This window comes from Microtus ochrogaster (assembly GCF_000317375.1).
Source record: "Microtus ochrogaster isolate Prairie Vole_2 chromosome 14 unlocalized genomic scaffold, MicOch1.0 chr14_random_3, whole genome shotgun sequence".
Classification (NCBI taxonomy): Eukaryota; Metazoa; Chordata; class Mammalia; order Rodentia; family Cricetidae; genus Microtus; species Microtus ochrogaster.
Window position 1 is genome coordinate 12,225,242 of NW_004949098.1, and position 14,612 is coordinate 12,239,853.

The 14,612-nt window shown below is 42.2% G+C and overlaps 2 protein-coding genes across 5 annotated transcripts in view; one reads left to right on the forward strand and one right to left on the reverse strand.

Annotated features, from left to right (window-relative positions):
* Polr1a (RNA polymerase I subunit A) overlaps positions 1 to 1,002 on the reverse strand; it is a 66,164-nt gene extending 65,162 nt beyond the window's left edge. The window contains exon 1 of the mRNA XM_005364745.3: positions 816 to 1,002. Within this exon, the coding sequence (XP_005364802.1) occupies positions 816 to 892 (77 nt within the window). The 5' untranslated portion in view covers positions 893 to 1,002. The remainder of the gene's footprint in view (positions 1 to 815) is intronic.
* Positions 1,003 to 1,299: 297 nt separating this feature from the next.
* The window catches only part of Ptcd3 (pentatricopeptide repeat domain 3), a 34,201-nt gene continuing 20,888 nt past the window's right edge, over positions 1,300 to 14,612 (forward strand). The window contains exons 1-8 of one of the 4 annotated variants that reach the window (XM_013352860.1): positions 1,300 to 1,418; positions 4,802 to 4,854; positions 4,960 to 4,996; positions 5,576 to 5,688; positions 8,727 to 8,772; positions 10,629 to 10,764; positions 11,268 to 11,372; positions 13,984 to 14,107. In XM_013352860.1, coding sequence (XP_013208314.1) covers positions 10,660 to 10,764; positions 11,268 to 11,372; positions 13,984 to 14,107 — 334 coding nt within the window. In that variant the 5' untranslated portion in view covers positions 1,300 to 1,418; positions 4,802 to 4,854; positions 4,960 to 4,996; ... (1 more) ...; positions 8,727 to 8,772; positions 10,629 to 10,659. Of the gene's footprint in view, positions 1,419 to 4,801; positions 4,855 to 4,959; positions 4,997 to 5,575; positions 5,689 to 8,726; positions 8,773 to 10,582; positions 10,765 to 11,267; positions 11,373 to 13,983; positions 14,108 to 14,612 lie in introns of all 4 variants that reach the window. The other 3 variants (XM_026787978.1, XM_005364747.1, XM_013352861.2) reach the window with 3 other exon arrangements.

Consider the following 14,612-nt stretch of genomic DNA (forward strand, 5'->3'; position numbering starts at 1 on the left):
TCGTGAGTTCAATTCCCAGCAGCCACATGGTGGCTCACAACCATCTGTAATGAGATCTGGCGCCCTCTTCTGGCGTGTGGGCATACATGGAGGCAGAATGTTGTATACACAATAAATAAATAAATCTTTAAAAAAAAAAAAAAGAATAATGTTGACAGCTGTGTGGAAGACTGACAGAACTACACATATATGAGGGTGGAAATGGAAGAAAAAGACAAGCAGAGAATGACAAAAGAACTGACCTAAGGCAGTGGCGATAGAGATAAAAGGAGGGTAAAGTCAAGTTAGATATGTAGGTAACTGACAGCGAAAGACTAGTAAATGAGATGTCAGAGTGGGGTCTAGAATGACATAATTTTGTATTAAGCCTGGCACGCCGCTATGGAAAGGTAGGTCCTTTCAGTTCGTGGAAGAGAGGGTGCATGCTGCGTTTCGAGTGGAGGTTTCAGATGCGAGTATGTTATCGTGACCAAAATGAGGGTTAAAGAGTTCAGAAAGTAGAACAAGGCCTTAATCTGAGATTTAAAGGTTCATCATCGCTTGTACAAGAAGAGACTAATTAGGTAATTAATAAGCGCGTGGTGGACGTGAGAGCATACACGATGTAACACTGGTTCGTTAACGAAGAAGATGAACGGAATAAAATGCAGCAAGACAGGACAACCCCAGTCCCAGCTCATTTCTTCCGAGTACCCGCCAACAGGCGCCAGCCATACAGACCCAGAGACAGGCTCAGCGCGAGGCCTTCTGGGAACCGTAGTTCCCGGAGCCGACGGCCACAACCAGGGGCTAAGCGCATCCCACTAACTCCTTACTTGAGCTCCTCGGCCGAATACATCCCAAACGAAATGCCCTGAAGCCGCCTCCATGGCGTGTGCTTGGAGGCCAGCATCTTCTCAGTCAGTTTTGATATCCGTCTGCCAGAGAGAAGTTCCCCCAAGCTCCGGCGAAACCCTCTCACGTTCACTAGCGCGGAGCCACCATGTGTTTTCCACTGCGCTTGCGTACAGGAAGAGCTGCCTAGCGTTTTGGCTTGGACGAGCTCACTTTTGCTGTCGGGGTGGGTGGGAGTGGAAGAAAATAGTCTAAGACCCTCTTTCCGTTTAAAAGCAAAATTACAACTGAGACTTCAGAAGAAATGTTTCAAATAAATATATTTGAGGTGAATGATGTGCATTGAGCCTTCCTTTGGTATCCTTGCCAAACAGGACCTTGTAACCACCCATCCCGAGTTGAGATGTTCCACGGCCGCCCCGCCCCTCGCGACCTTGTAGGCGGAGGGCGTTCCCAAAGAGCTCTGCGCACAGTCCGAAGATGGCGGCGGCACTGTCCTCTCGCTGCTTCCGTTTCCGCAGCGGTCCTGCCTTGCTGCAGAACGCTCGGGGCCCAGGTGTGTGTGAAGCGAAGCTCGGCTGCAGGTAAGAAAGACCCTGGGTTAATTTCATCTTGAATTTTTCCGAGAGTTGTAGAACTAGGTGGTTTGCAACGGTGTTTGCACGCTGGAGGCCGCGCGCCCTCAAGGGTAGCACGAGGTAGCTGTGGTTTGAGATAAGTTTCGAACAGCGTGTTTTCTTTCGGGAGGTTTCTGTTATTGGGTTTTAATACTCTATAAAGTTGAAGTTGCCCTTTAAAACAAGGCCATGTTTGCCTGAAGTTTCCGTTTCCGTGAGTGCTTCTACAAGCCCTTTTACAAGTTTCTTTAAACCGCCTCTCATATTCATTTTAACTGTGCCTAAAGGAAATGGCGAAGTAACAGATTTTCCCCAAATAAAGGGCAGGCTGTTATCGCCACTGCGGATCGAATGTTAGAGAATGTTCTGAGCCAAGACAATTAGGCTTTACTAAAAGCAAAAAAGTCTCAAAACGCCAGACCCCACTCTTTGGATCTCCTGTTAGCTATGTCTGGGTAATTTATTTTACACCCTTCAAACAGTGGCCTGGTGAAAGTGTGAGGCATTTAGGTGTAGTAAAAACTTGAAACCCAATTTAACTTATTTTTGGATATGGATTCCAAGGCCTCATGCATGCCAATTACCCCACTCTGCTGCTGAATTAAAACTACCAACCAACCCAAGAAAAACTTAATTTTTATTTTATTGATATTTATTGAGCTCTACATTTTTCTCTGCTCCCCTCCCTGTCTCTCCCCCCCCCTTCAACCCTCCCCCAAGGTCCCCATGCTCCCAGTTTACTCGGGAGATCTTGTCTTTTTCTACTTTCTACTTCCCATGTAGATTAGATCTATGTAAGTCTCTCTTAGTGTCCGCATTGTTGTCTAGGTTCTCTGGGATTGTGGTTTGTAGGCTGGCTTTCTTTGCTTTATATTTAAAAACCACCTGTGAGTGAGTACACGTGATAATTGTCTTTCTGGGTCTGGGTTACCTCACTCAAAATGTTTTCTACCTCCATCCATTTTCCTGCAAAATTTAAGTTGTCATTATTTTTTTTCTCCATTGTGTAAATGTACCACATTTTCCTTTTCCATTCTTCGGTCGAGGGGCATTTAGGTTGTTTGTTTCCAGGTTCTGGCTATGATAAACAAAGCTGCTATGAACATAGTTGAGCACATGTCCTTGTGGCACGATTGAGCATCATTTGGATATATACCCAAAAGTGTTATTACTGGGTCTTGTGGAAGGTTGTTTCCTAATTCTCTGAGAAATCGCCACACTGACATCCAAAGGGGTTGTACCAGCTTGCATTCCCATCAGCAGTGCAGAAGTGTTCTCTTTTCCCCACAACCTCTCTCCAGCATAAGTTGTCATCAGTGTTTTTTGATCTTGGCCATTCTTACACATGCAAGATGGAATCTTGGTTGTTTTGATTTGCATTTCTCTGATTACTAAGGATGTCAAACATTTCCTTAAGCGTCTTTCAGCCATTTTAGATTCCTTTGTTGGGAGTTGTCTGTTTAGGTCTGTACTCCATTTTTTTTTATTGGATTATGTGATCTTTTGGTGTCCAATTTCTTGAACTCTTTGGTTATTTTGGAGATCAGACCTCTGTCTGATGTGGGGTTAGTGAAGCTCTTTTCCCATTCTGTAGGCTGTCGTTTTGTCTTGTTGACCATGTCCTTTGCTTTACAGAAGCTTTTCAGTTTTGGGGGGTTCCATTTTATTTCTCTCAGTGTCTGTGCTGCTGGGGTTATATTTAGGAAGTGGTTCCCTGTGCCAATGCGTTCAAGTGTACTTCCCACTTTCTCTTCTATAAGGTTCAGTGTGGCTGACTTTATGTTGAGGTCTTTGTTCCATTTGGACTTGAGTTTTGTGCATGGAGATAGATATGGGTCTATTTTCATTTTTCTACATGTTGATATCCAGTACCAGCACCACTGGTTAAATATGCTTTCTTTTTTCTATTTGATATTTTTTACTTCTTTATCAAAGATCAGGTGTTCGAAGATGTGTGGGTTGATATCCGGGTCTTATATTCGGTTCCGTTGGTGGTTCTTATGCCAATACCAAGAAAAACTTTTATATTCAGTGTTTGCCTTTTCTTCAGTTGGATGACAATAAGCACCTTTTCCCTAAGTCAATTCTAACTAGTAATAATTGTCTGAAAGAACACTAGGGAATGAATGAAATGTAACTTACAGTATACATTTTGTACCTACTTCATCTCAATTTGAGAACACCAGCTTTACCATTTTGCAGACTGTTCACACACACACACCCCCGCACCTGTTTTCTTTGCCTGGTGGCTACTTGTTCAACATAAGATGATGCTCTCTTCACGTTGTCATTGGCTAACATATGACTTGAAAGAGTTGATCCACTTCTGCCCGTCACGGAGGTGTTGCTTTCATATGTTGCCTGAAGGACAGGGAGATGGCCCAGTGGGTAGAGATGCCTGTCATCCAAGCCTCCATTATAGTTTCATGTTAAGTTGGAAGGAAAGAACCAACTCCACAGAGTTGTACTCTGCCTGCGTGTGCCATGGTACATACAATCACACAAAAATAATGAATGCTTAAGTAAAATGATACCTTAGACCAGGTAGGTATCAGGATACCACATGGTTTCCTCTGTGATCACATATAAAATTTCTGATGAGGAATTCTGATGCCCTTTAGGAATGGAAGAGACAAGATATTATTAACTTCATTATTTTTGTTGATTTTATTTTAGGATACCAATAAGTGTATTGTTACCAGTGAATAAGATAAGCACTGACTATCCTGGAACTTGTTCCATAGACCAGGCTGGCAATAGGGTAATATTTCTATACCAGGCAAAAAAACAAAAACTTTGGTGGCCTCTGAGAATGTAGCAGCCTTGTGTTGTTGATACGGTTTTGGTAGTTAAAAGTGGTAGACTGTAAGGCTTCGTTCTGATTGCTTTGAATGAAGTGGGCATTTACTGTCTGGGTTCTGTCTGTTAAAAGCAACAGCTCACTGAATTGGTCCTTGTCCTGTGTTTTCCAGGTTAATTTCTGTGTATTTCAGACCAGCTGTTCAGATGTTCCAGTGCCGTTCAGTGTCAGTTCTAACCTTGTTTATTTTGTGATGACATTAAATGCTCAAAACATTTTGGCTGAGACTGTAGGTTAGTTGGTGTTCCAGAGCTTGGCTTAGCATGGGTGAGGCTCACCTTCGATCCCTAACATCACAAATGAGTCAATCAGTCTTGATCTCCTGTTTTTTGCATTGAACTTGTTGTGTTGGTCATGATGTGTGGTATGCAGTCTGGTCTGTTTGATCATGATGGTTAGAAAATGTATGCATGCAGGTGGAGATGAACTGAGAACGTCATTAGTGAGCAGTATTAACATTAGAGGGTTTTTTGTTTCTATTTTAATGCAGATTTTATTCTGGAAGTGCATCCCTCCCTAAGGTTGAAGGAACAAATGTAACAGGTATTTTTTAAAATTATGGAAATAGTTTTTTATTTAAAAACAAAAAATACACAATTATATTTCTTTGTAGTTAGGAAGCTGACTATTTTTATTTTTATCCTTAAGGAATTGAAGAAATAGTCATTCCAAAAAAGAAAACATGGTGAGTATTAATTTGCTATTCATTTAACCAGTGGTTGGGTGTTTACTGCAAAGAAAACATAAGGTTTTTTTTTGTTTTTTTTTTTCGAGACAGGGTTTCTCTGTGGCTTTGGAGCCTGTCCTGGAACTAGCTCTGTAGACCAGGCTGGTCTCAAACTCATAGAGATCTGCCTGTCTCTGCCTCCCAAGTGCTGGGATTAAAGGCGTGCGCCACCATCGCCCAGCTCAGAGGTTAAGAGCATTGCCTGCTCTTTCAAAGGTCCTGAGTTCAATTCCCAGCAACTACATGGTGGCTCACAACCATCTGTAATGGGGTCTGGTGCCCTCTTCTGGCCTGCAGGCATACTCACAGACAGAATATTGTATACATAACAAATAAAACATAAGTTTTAAGCAGTACCTAGAACATAGGCAAATATTTATGTTAACTATTATTTTGAAGTTTTGTGATGTCATTTTTGTGTAAAACTACACATTTAGTTTAGAATTGAACTATTAGATATACTTTTGTATAATACTTTTAAATTTTAGTGGCTGTATTATATTTCATTATCTAAATATGACTAGATTCTTGTTTTAGTGGCCAAGAGCAAGAACAGTGGCTGGCCATGGTGCCACCTGCCTTTAATCCCAACACTCCGGAGGCAGAGGCAGGGGGATTTCTGTGAGTTCAAGGACAACCTGGCCTACCTGGTAAGTTCTTACAGTGAGGCCCTGTCGTTAGAAAAAAGGACTCAGAGCTAAGAGTAGAAGCTTGTCTGTGAATAGAGCATCCAGTGTATGCAGAAAACTACAAGAAGTACAGCAGGAGGAATATTTGGAGTGTGCTACAATGTAATGGCCACCCGCTTGTATTGTATCTTATAGTCCTTTATGTATGTAAATTTACCCATATAGCTGGCAGGAATCCAGGTAAATTGAGTGTTGTTTTGTGGTGGCATACACCTGTAATCCCAACACTCTGGAGGCAGAAGTTAAAGGATTGTCAAAGGTTCCAGGGCTATTTAGCAAGGTCTTGACTCAAAATACAAATTAAAAGTATTATTTACACCAATCAAGTTGCTTTTCATTTAATATTTATAGTTTAGCTATACTGAAACTAGGCCTGATCACTCCGGGGTTTTATTACAGATGCACCTTCCTATTGGTAGTTCTTGTGAGATTCAGGAAGGCAGATTGTTGTTGGCTGTGGTTGTAGGAGTCCAGGAAGGCCCGTGGAAAATGTTAGGAAACGGGATAGGAGTTGGTTGATACAAAGTGCGGTCAGCAAATCAAGGCCCCTTTTTAAAAATTTAGTTTATAAGATTAGTTTTTGTTTCTTATATATTGGGGGAAGGGGGCTAAAGAAAATAACATGCAAAAAAAAGAAAGAAAGCTGGGCAGTGGTGGCACACACTTTTAAATCCCAGCACTTTGGAGGCAGAGGTGGGTAAATCTCTGTGAGTTCGAGGCCAGCTGGTCTACAGCGTGAGTTCCAAGACAGCCAAGACTACAGAATAAAACCCTGTCTTGAAAAACCAAAAAGGAAAAAAAAAAGTAACATGAAAAATTGTGTCAAATTTTGTGTGGAATGCAGCTTAGTTTGTTTACATGTTTCCTTTTATTGCGTGCTGACAGTTTGGACAGTAAACTTTTAGTCCCACCATATTAAACTATTTCTGGGGCTGCAGAGATGACTCAGCCATTAATGGTTAGACTCACAACCAAAATATTTAGTCTATCCCCTTACTCCCACCCTGCAAAAGGAAGGAGAGAGAAATGGTGTGGGGTGTACTTTGAACCCTGATTTCTAAGTTGAACCAGTATTTTCAAACTACACATTCCTTCTGTCCTTTAAGGCAGTGTATTCTGAGATCTCACTATGCCACAGAGAACTTGAATAAATTACAGTCATTGTGAATATGACATTATGGAGGCAGTGTTCAGCAGGATAGTATGGATTATAAGAAGCCTAAGAAGTATAATTTTCCTGCTCTTGAAACTCAGAGGCAGGTGAACCTTAGTGAGTTCAAGGCCAGCCTGGTCTACAAAGCCAATTTCAGTATAGCCAGGACTGTTGCACAGCAAGAGAAACCCTGTCTAGAAGAACTAAAAAGAAGAAGAGAAGAAAGAAAAAGAATAATAAGCTCGGTAGCTGTGTACTTACTTGTCTTGAAATGGATGTATAGAGTAGGCCCACGCCCATAATTAATGATCCCATGAAGCTGAGGAAGGAGGAGCTTGCATTCGAGGACTACATAAAGTGACCCTGTCCCAGCACAACCAAACCAAACAGCCAACATAGCGTGTCCAGTGCCTGTTTTGTACAATAGAATTATTCAGCTTATGTCATAAAACTTAATGTTTCTTTCTCTTTCTCAGATGACTTACAATCTTAAAAATGTTCTCTTAATTTAGAATAACCCTTAGTTTTTTTTTAAATCACAGTGATTCTTTTGGAAATGAAGCACCTAACTCTAACAACAGAGTAAACATAAGGGGCTGGAGAGATGTTTCAGAGGATAAGAAGAGAGTTCAGCTTTGTTTTCTTGAGACAGGGTCTCTCTAGCTTTGGAACCTGTCCTGGAACTCTCTCTGTAGACCAGACTGGCCTCGAACTCTGCCTTGACAGTTCAGTTTCTAAAGTCAGATGGCCATAACCTCCTGTAACTTTAGCTCCAGGGGGATCCTGTGCCTTCATGAGCCTATAACCACACAGACACATAGATACATAATTAACTAGATGGTGTCATCTGTCATTTATGCTGGTGAAGCTTTTCCAGTAGTTCAGCAACAGAGGTAAAGTGTGCTGCTGGCCTAAGGGTCTTTTGCCCTCCCTGAATAAAAAAGTAGGTAAGGAGTTTATTCAGTATGGCCAATTAGGAAGAGAGACAAAGATCCAGTGGGAACCTCCCCCTCCCACCCCAGTCACCAGTAAGGAAAGGGCTGGAGTTATAAATAGCTGGTTCAGGCTATGGCATGGTCTCACATCATGTCCCACCATTGCCTACGCTTCAGTCTGACAAGTTAGAACTGCATGAGATCTATTTATGAGAGAAAATTCCTTTTTTGGCTAGCCCCAGACTTCAGCATTTTTCTTCTCCCAACATGAAGTTCTCTGGGGTACACCGGGAGGGACAGAGGTGTGTGATATCCTCATTTTTCCTTGCCTATCACTCTTAGCATTAGATTTAGATAAAGAAGTGCCTCAGTCCTGTGGGATTCAGTAAGGATACAAGTGAGTCATTGCAGAGGCTTTGCTTTAGTTTCAGGTCAGAGTTCAGAGCCAGTACTTTGGCTAGTTAAAGGCAAAAATCTAGAGAGCTTCTTTACGAATACATGAGGAAGTCACAAGATAGATTTATGAGGCAGGAGAGGGAATCACCAGCCCTGGGTAATGGTATTAGGAACAGGTCAGGATGCATATGAAGCAAGGGAAGGAAGCATGTGTGCCAATCAAAAGAACCAGTGCTGAGGGTCTGCCCTCACAGGGCTCTAAGCCCCATCCTCTAGCACTGATTATTGAGTTGGAGTTCAGCTCTGGAGCCAGGCGTCTCCAACCTTCCTCCAACCTCTGCCTCCCTGTCCCTGAGATTAAGGATGCCTGCTTCTGTTCTGGTGGTTTTGAGAAGTAAGCCCTGGCTCTGGGTGAGGCCTTGTCTTGTGGCCAAGTCCTCTAAGAGTAGAGCGACTTGCTCGCTTTTTAAGTGTGAGTAGTCTTGGTAAAGACTGACTTGTGGTTCTTATTCTAGGGATAAAGTGGCTGTTCTTCAGGCACTTGCAACCACAGTGAACAGGGTAAGTAGGATTTTTTGATTAGTAACACATTAAGTGTTATAGCTCTTTATTCAGAATTAAACTATAGTGTATCTAGAAAATTTTTTTACAATCTAACCCAATCCCTCCTTTTGGAAAATGGGTATACAGGTTTGTGAATGACCAGCCTAGGTCTGGCTAGGATGTAATGCTCATGGAGTGTTTTTACAGCATACGATAATTGTTTTGTCTTGTTTTGAGAGACAGTCTTTCTGTAGTCCTTGCTGTACTGGAACTTGATATGTCGAGCAGGCTGGACTCAAGATCACAGAGATCCTCCTCCTGCCTCTGCTTCCCAAGTGTTAGGGTTTTATTTATTATGTATACAGTGTTCTGTCTGCATGCTTGCCTGCGCGCCGGAAGAGGGCATCAGATCTCATTACAGATGTGAGCCACCATGTGGTTGCTGGGAATTGAACTCTGGTCATTGCTCTTAACCTTTGAGCCATCTCTCCAGCCCCCAAATTTATTTATTTTTATTTTGTGAGCATTGGTGTTTTGCCTGAATGTATGTCTGTGTGAGGGTGTCAAATGCTCTGGAACTGGAGTTACAGCTACTTGTGAGCCACCCACCATGTGGGTGTTGGAAAATTGAACCTGGGTCCTCTGCAAGAGCAGTCTATACTCTTAACTGCTGAGCCTTCTCTCCAGCCCCGGAGTGTTAGGATTTTTAAGGGCTTGTACTGTCATGCCTATCAAAATTGCTATCAGTAATTTTTAAGTTACTGGAAAAGCTATTTGACATGCTTGTTTCTGAAAAGGAATGAAATAAAAATTAATTAATTAAAAAATAGATGCTTGTTTCTGAGGGATTTGATAACCAAGCAGAGATGTCTGACTCTGGGACTTGGGTCCTTCCTGCTGGTGATAATATACTGGTCAAAATACAGATCTTATATCAGGTGCAGTGGTACATGCCTTTGATCCCAGATCTTGGGAGACAAAGGCTGGGTAGAGGGCTGGAGTTCTGTAGCTCCTGAGGCCTCCAAAAGGCACACACACAGTTCTGAATAGTATTTCAGATGCTTATTTACAGACAAATGAACTGCTCAATCACTGTCCACCTGATTAATTGGGGCAGGGTCTCAATTTTACCAAGAGCTTGCTATAAAGGTTGGTTTAGCTAGCCAGTATTCTGGGAATCCCTTGTCTCTGTATTCTGAACACTAGAATTACAGGAGGACTAGTGCAACCATCAAGTACTTAAAAGTTCTGTGGTTCATACTTGCATGGCAGGTGCTGTATCTACATGGCCATTTCCCAGCCCCTGGAAGAGGAACTCTCTTTAAGTTTTGTTTTTTTCAAGACAGTTTCTTTGTAGCCTTGGCTGTCCTGGAACTTGCTCTTTAGACCAGGCTGGCCTCAAACTCAAAAGATGCACACCCCTCCCCCATCCCCCGTCTCCCACCAGTACTGCAATTAAAAGTGTTCACCACTACCTAGTAAGAAGGAACTCTTCAGGGAATATACATATGGATGCATAGTGGCTGTGCTGTGAAGGAATCTTACTACAGGAAACTGTCAAGGGACTAGTTAATTCAGGGAGTCCTTAACTAACATTTAAAACTGTGATAGTCCTTACTGACAACAGACTGAACTCCTGAGAAATAAGGCGGAGGATTAGCACAATGCCTAAATGCTAATTAATTCTGTGAAACTCTGAGTTCAATCCCTAGTACCAAGAAAAGAGAAAATCTCGTAGGATGGAGCCATGGAGATTTGTACTTGTTTTAAATTGTACATAATTTGGGGAAAATCTTTTGATGTGTGTGTTTTCTTTCTATATATGCAGACATATGACCATACATATTCCTGCATACATGTTTAATATATTACAGAATTTGTGATCATCAGTAAAGCTTAGAGAGTATGAATGAAAATGTAAAAAGCTGTGCATTTCCACAGGACCCCACAGCTGTACCTTATGTCTATCAAGATGACCCTTACCTCATCCCAACCTCTACTGTGGAGTCGGTGAGTGCTGTCATGAAACTTCTCAAATACTTTTAAGACCCTTACTAATTTGGGTAACAGTATGTAAATAGTTGAATTATTAAAATAAAATAAACCTTGAAAAGCTTATACATGCTGACAAATGCTAGGCTCTGAATCTTTTATCAAAAAAAGTATTTAAAGTATTGTCTCAAGAAAGTTGTGGTTGTAATTTTTCTTAAGGTCTTAACTAACACATAGCAAACCATTTGTGTGCGTGTATGTATGTATGTGGGAGGTGGGTGGGTGGTGTAGGTTGCGCTGTATATAAAATGTGGCCTGAAATTGTCATACTCAGAAGTGAGCTATGTGGTGTGCTGTAACTTGGCTTGTAATTGGAACTTCTTGTATTATTGCATTTTTTTCTTTTCTTTTTTTTTTCTGGGGGAAAAGGGAGTAATTTTGCTGAGGGTGAAGCTTTGCTTAAGTCTAAATTTTATGTAAGTGCTAATTTGTATTTAAATCTCTTCCCCTCTCCCATATAGCGTTCATTTTTATTGGCAAAAAAGTCTGGGGAGAATGCAGCAAAGTTTATTATTAATTCACATCCCAAATATTTCCAAAAGGATGTAGCTGAGCCTCATATTCCGGTAAGGAGAAGTGATTGTGTGTTTTACATACTTAAATGAATGCAGATTAAATCACGCTTCCATAGCTGATTTAGCCATTTTAGTGCCCTGGATGCTGGAGTGAGAACATTTGCTAACCTTTTAAAATCCTTCTTGTGTGATTCCTAATGCTACTCCTGAGTCTTCTCTGTGACCGTTCCTTTTCAGGGTCCTCTAGTGGCTTCCTTCATTTCCTTATAAATGTTTATCTTTATGATGTCTCTGCTCCTCTTTCTGTTTTTGCAGTCTGCACTTGCTGTTTTGGTCATCTTTGCACTCTGTAAATATTGCCATGTATCTTGGCCAGGTTCCTCTTCTTGGGGCTTGAGGCTGTGCTTGTGACTCTCCCTTGTTCTGCAGTATGCAGTGTTACACTGTCTGCCACTGCAGTCCATTCCTTCTGCACAACAGTGAGCAAAATAGGTTCATCCTTTCCTCCCAGAGTCGTGAAAACACCAGCCCTCATGTCTTGCTTACAGCCGCTCACTTTCCCTTTTGTTCCCCAACTCACACCCAGACCCAGCCTTCCTCCAGTCACTTCTGGTGACTGGTCAACATGCCAACACGGTTGTGTGGTAAGATCAAAACCCTGATTAAAACGATAGAAGTTGTGGACTGTTGGCTCACCTCTCTCCCTTTAAGTTTTTGGTTGACAGTGTTCATGTGCTTGGCTTTAGGGTCACTGTCACTGGAAGCCTTGCAGGGTCTCTGCCTTGGAGATAGTGCCACAGTACTAGAATGAGCTGTCTCTATCTCTGGTTTTTAGTTTGTTTTATTTTGCTGTTGGTGTGGGGGGTGTTAATGATGGAATGCATGGCCTTGTGTAGGCTCCCTGCCACTACTTAGACCCCTGTATAGGTTGCTTTTCCTGTTGTGACAAAATACATGACTTAATGAAGGAAAGGGTTGGTTTAGCTTAGTGTTTAAGGAAATTACAACCCATTGTGTAGGGTCAGTGTTGGCAGCAGGAGCAGCAGGCAGGTAGTCACACTGGAACTGCATGCAAGCAGGGAGCAGAAGCCTCGTGTCCCAGTGGTTAGCTCACTTTCTCTTTATATGCAATCCAGATCTTGTATGGAATGATGCTGCCCACATTTAGGGTGGGTTTTCCCTCCTCAAGAACCTGATGTAGAAAATCCCTCCCCCAAAAACTTGACTTTTTAGAGATTATTGATTCTGTCAAGTTGACAGCATTAACTGCCACTACTGACTCTGATGTCTTAAGTACTTTGATGGAAGAGAATCCCCCCCTCCTTTGATAAAATATCAGAATCCCTAATGCCTAGCCTAGTACCTGGAGTAAAGTGGTACCTACTCCAAATATATTTGAAAAATTAGTGAATGAGCTACAATCAAGATACCTTGGTGGTATTGAGTGTTCAGAGGAAAAGCAAACTCCAGGCAACAGTTTTGACTTTTAGAAACTCATGCTCTGGTGACTTTAACCAAGATGGGCAGTGAAGGAGGAACAAAAAGTTTTGAGTTTGGGGGTGTGTTAGCTGGCATTGTGTGTCAACTTGACACAAGGTAGAATCATGAGAGAGGAAGGAACCTCAGTTGAGGAAATGCCTCCATGAGATGTGTGGCATTTTCTCAATTAGTGATCAGTGGGGTAGGGCTCAGCCCATGGTGGGTGGTGCCATCCCTGGACTGTGGTCCTGAGTTCTATTTAAAAAAAAAAAGCAGGGTGAGCAAGTCATGTGAGGCAAGCCAGTAAACAGCACCCCTCCATGGCCTCTGCATTAACTCCTGCCCCCGGGATCCTATCCTGTTTGACTTCTTGTCCTGGCTTCCTTCAGTGGTGAGCAGCAACATAAAAGTGTAACCCAAATGGACCCTTTTCCTAACTTGCTTTATGATCATGGTAAGTTTGTTACAGCAATAGGAGCCCCAGCTAAGGCGGGGGGGGGGGGTATAGTTCTTTGTCGTTTTTCTATTTTCAAGACAGGCGCTCACCAAGTACCCTGGTTGGCCTGGAACTCAGAAGAAATCCACCTGCCTCTCCTTGCAGGGTGCTGGGTTTTAAGATGTGTTCCACCATGCCTGGCTTTATGTTTCATTGTTTTGTTTTGGAAGCAATTTTTTTTACTGGAACCAAAGTATTCAGCTTCAACCTGGGGTTGAGACCCTTGGCTGGAAATGGGGTATTCAGAGTATGGATTGGATGTTTATGATTGAATATTTTAAATTTTTCATAAAGTCAGGAGATGATTAAGTCTTCTATGTTCGGGTTGAAGTTTTTTGGCCTTTCTTGTTCATTTATTTGTTTTGATTTTGGTTTTTCAAGACAGGATTTCTCTGTGTAGCCTTGACTGTCTTGGAACTTGCTCTGTAGATCAGGCTAGCCTCAAATTCACAGAGCACCGAGGTTTGCCTGCCACTGCCTCTGCAGTACTGGGGTTAGAGTAAAGGCATGTACCGCCACCCATCCAGCTTCTTATTCTTATCTGTATATTTTTATTTTAATGTTCGGATGTAAGTGGTGTGTAGTAAGGAATTGGAGCCGTTAATTTTTTTTATTTTTTATTTTTTGGTGTGTTGGTGCTAATAGCCCCTGTTTCCTTTGCCATCATTTATTCGTCTTATTTTCTAGTGCTTAATGCCGGAGTCCTTTGAGCCTCAGATTGAAGATGTGAGTGAAGCCGCCCTGAGGGAACGGATCAGACTCCGGAAAGTCAAGGCTTCTGTGGGCCTCTTTGACCAACTTTTACAAGCAGGTGACTCCCCTCAGTCAGAGCCCCTCTTGGAGCACAGGGCCGTTTGATAGGGTCCAAGTAGTATTAAGTAAAAATGACCAATAGTGTTTACTTTGCTTGATGGTGTTGTTTCTGTTTTAAGTGGTGTAATATACATAATTCATTTTCTGCTCCAGCTTCATACTGAAGCTATAAGTGAAGCAGAACTGAAGGCTCATCCTTTTGTTTTTGTCTCTGCACTGGTAAAGAAAGTACATGTTGATGATTATTCCTTGGCCTCCTTTTTGTAACATTAGGTGTGAGAAGACATGGCCAAATAAATCAGAAATATGCTGGGTGGTGGTAACGCACACCATTAATCCTAGCACTTGGGAGGCAGAGGCAGGACAGCCAGGGCTACACAGAGAAACCCTGTCTTGAAAAAACAAAAACCAAGCCGGTCAATGGTGGCCCACGCCTTTAATCCCAGCACTCGGGAGGCAGAGGCAGGCGGATCTCTGTGAGTTCGAGACTAGCCTGCTCTACA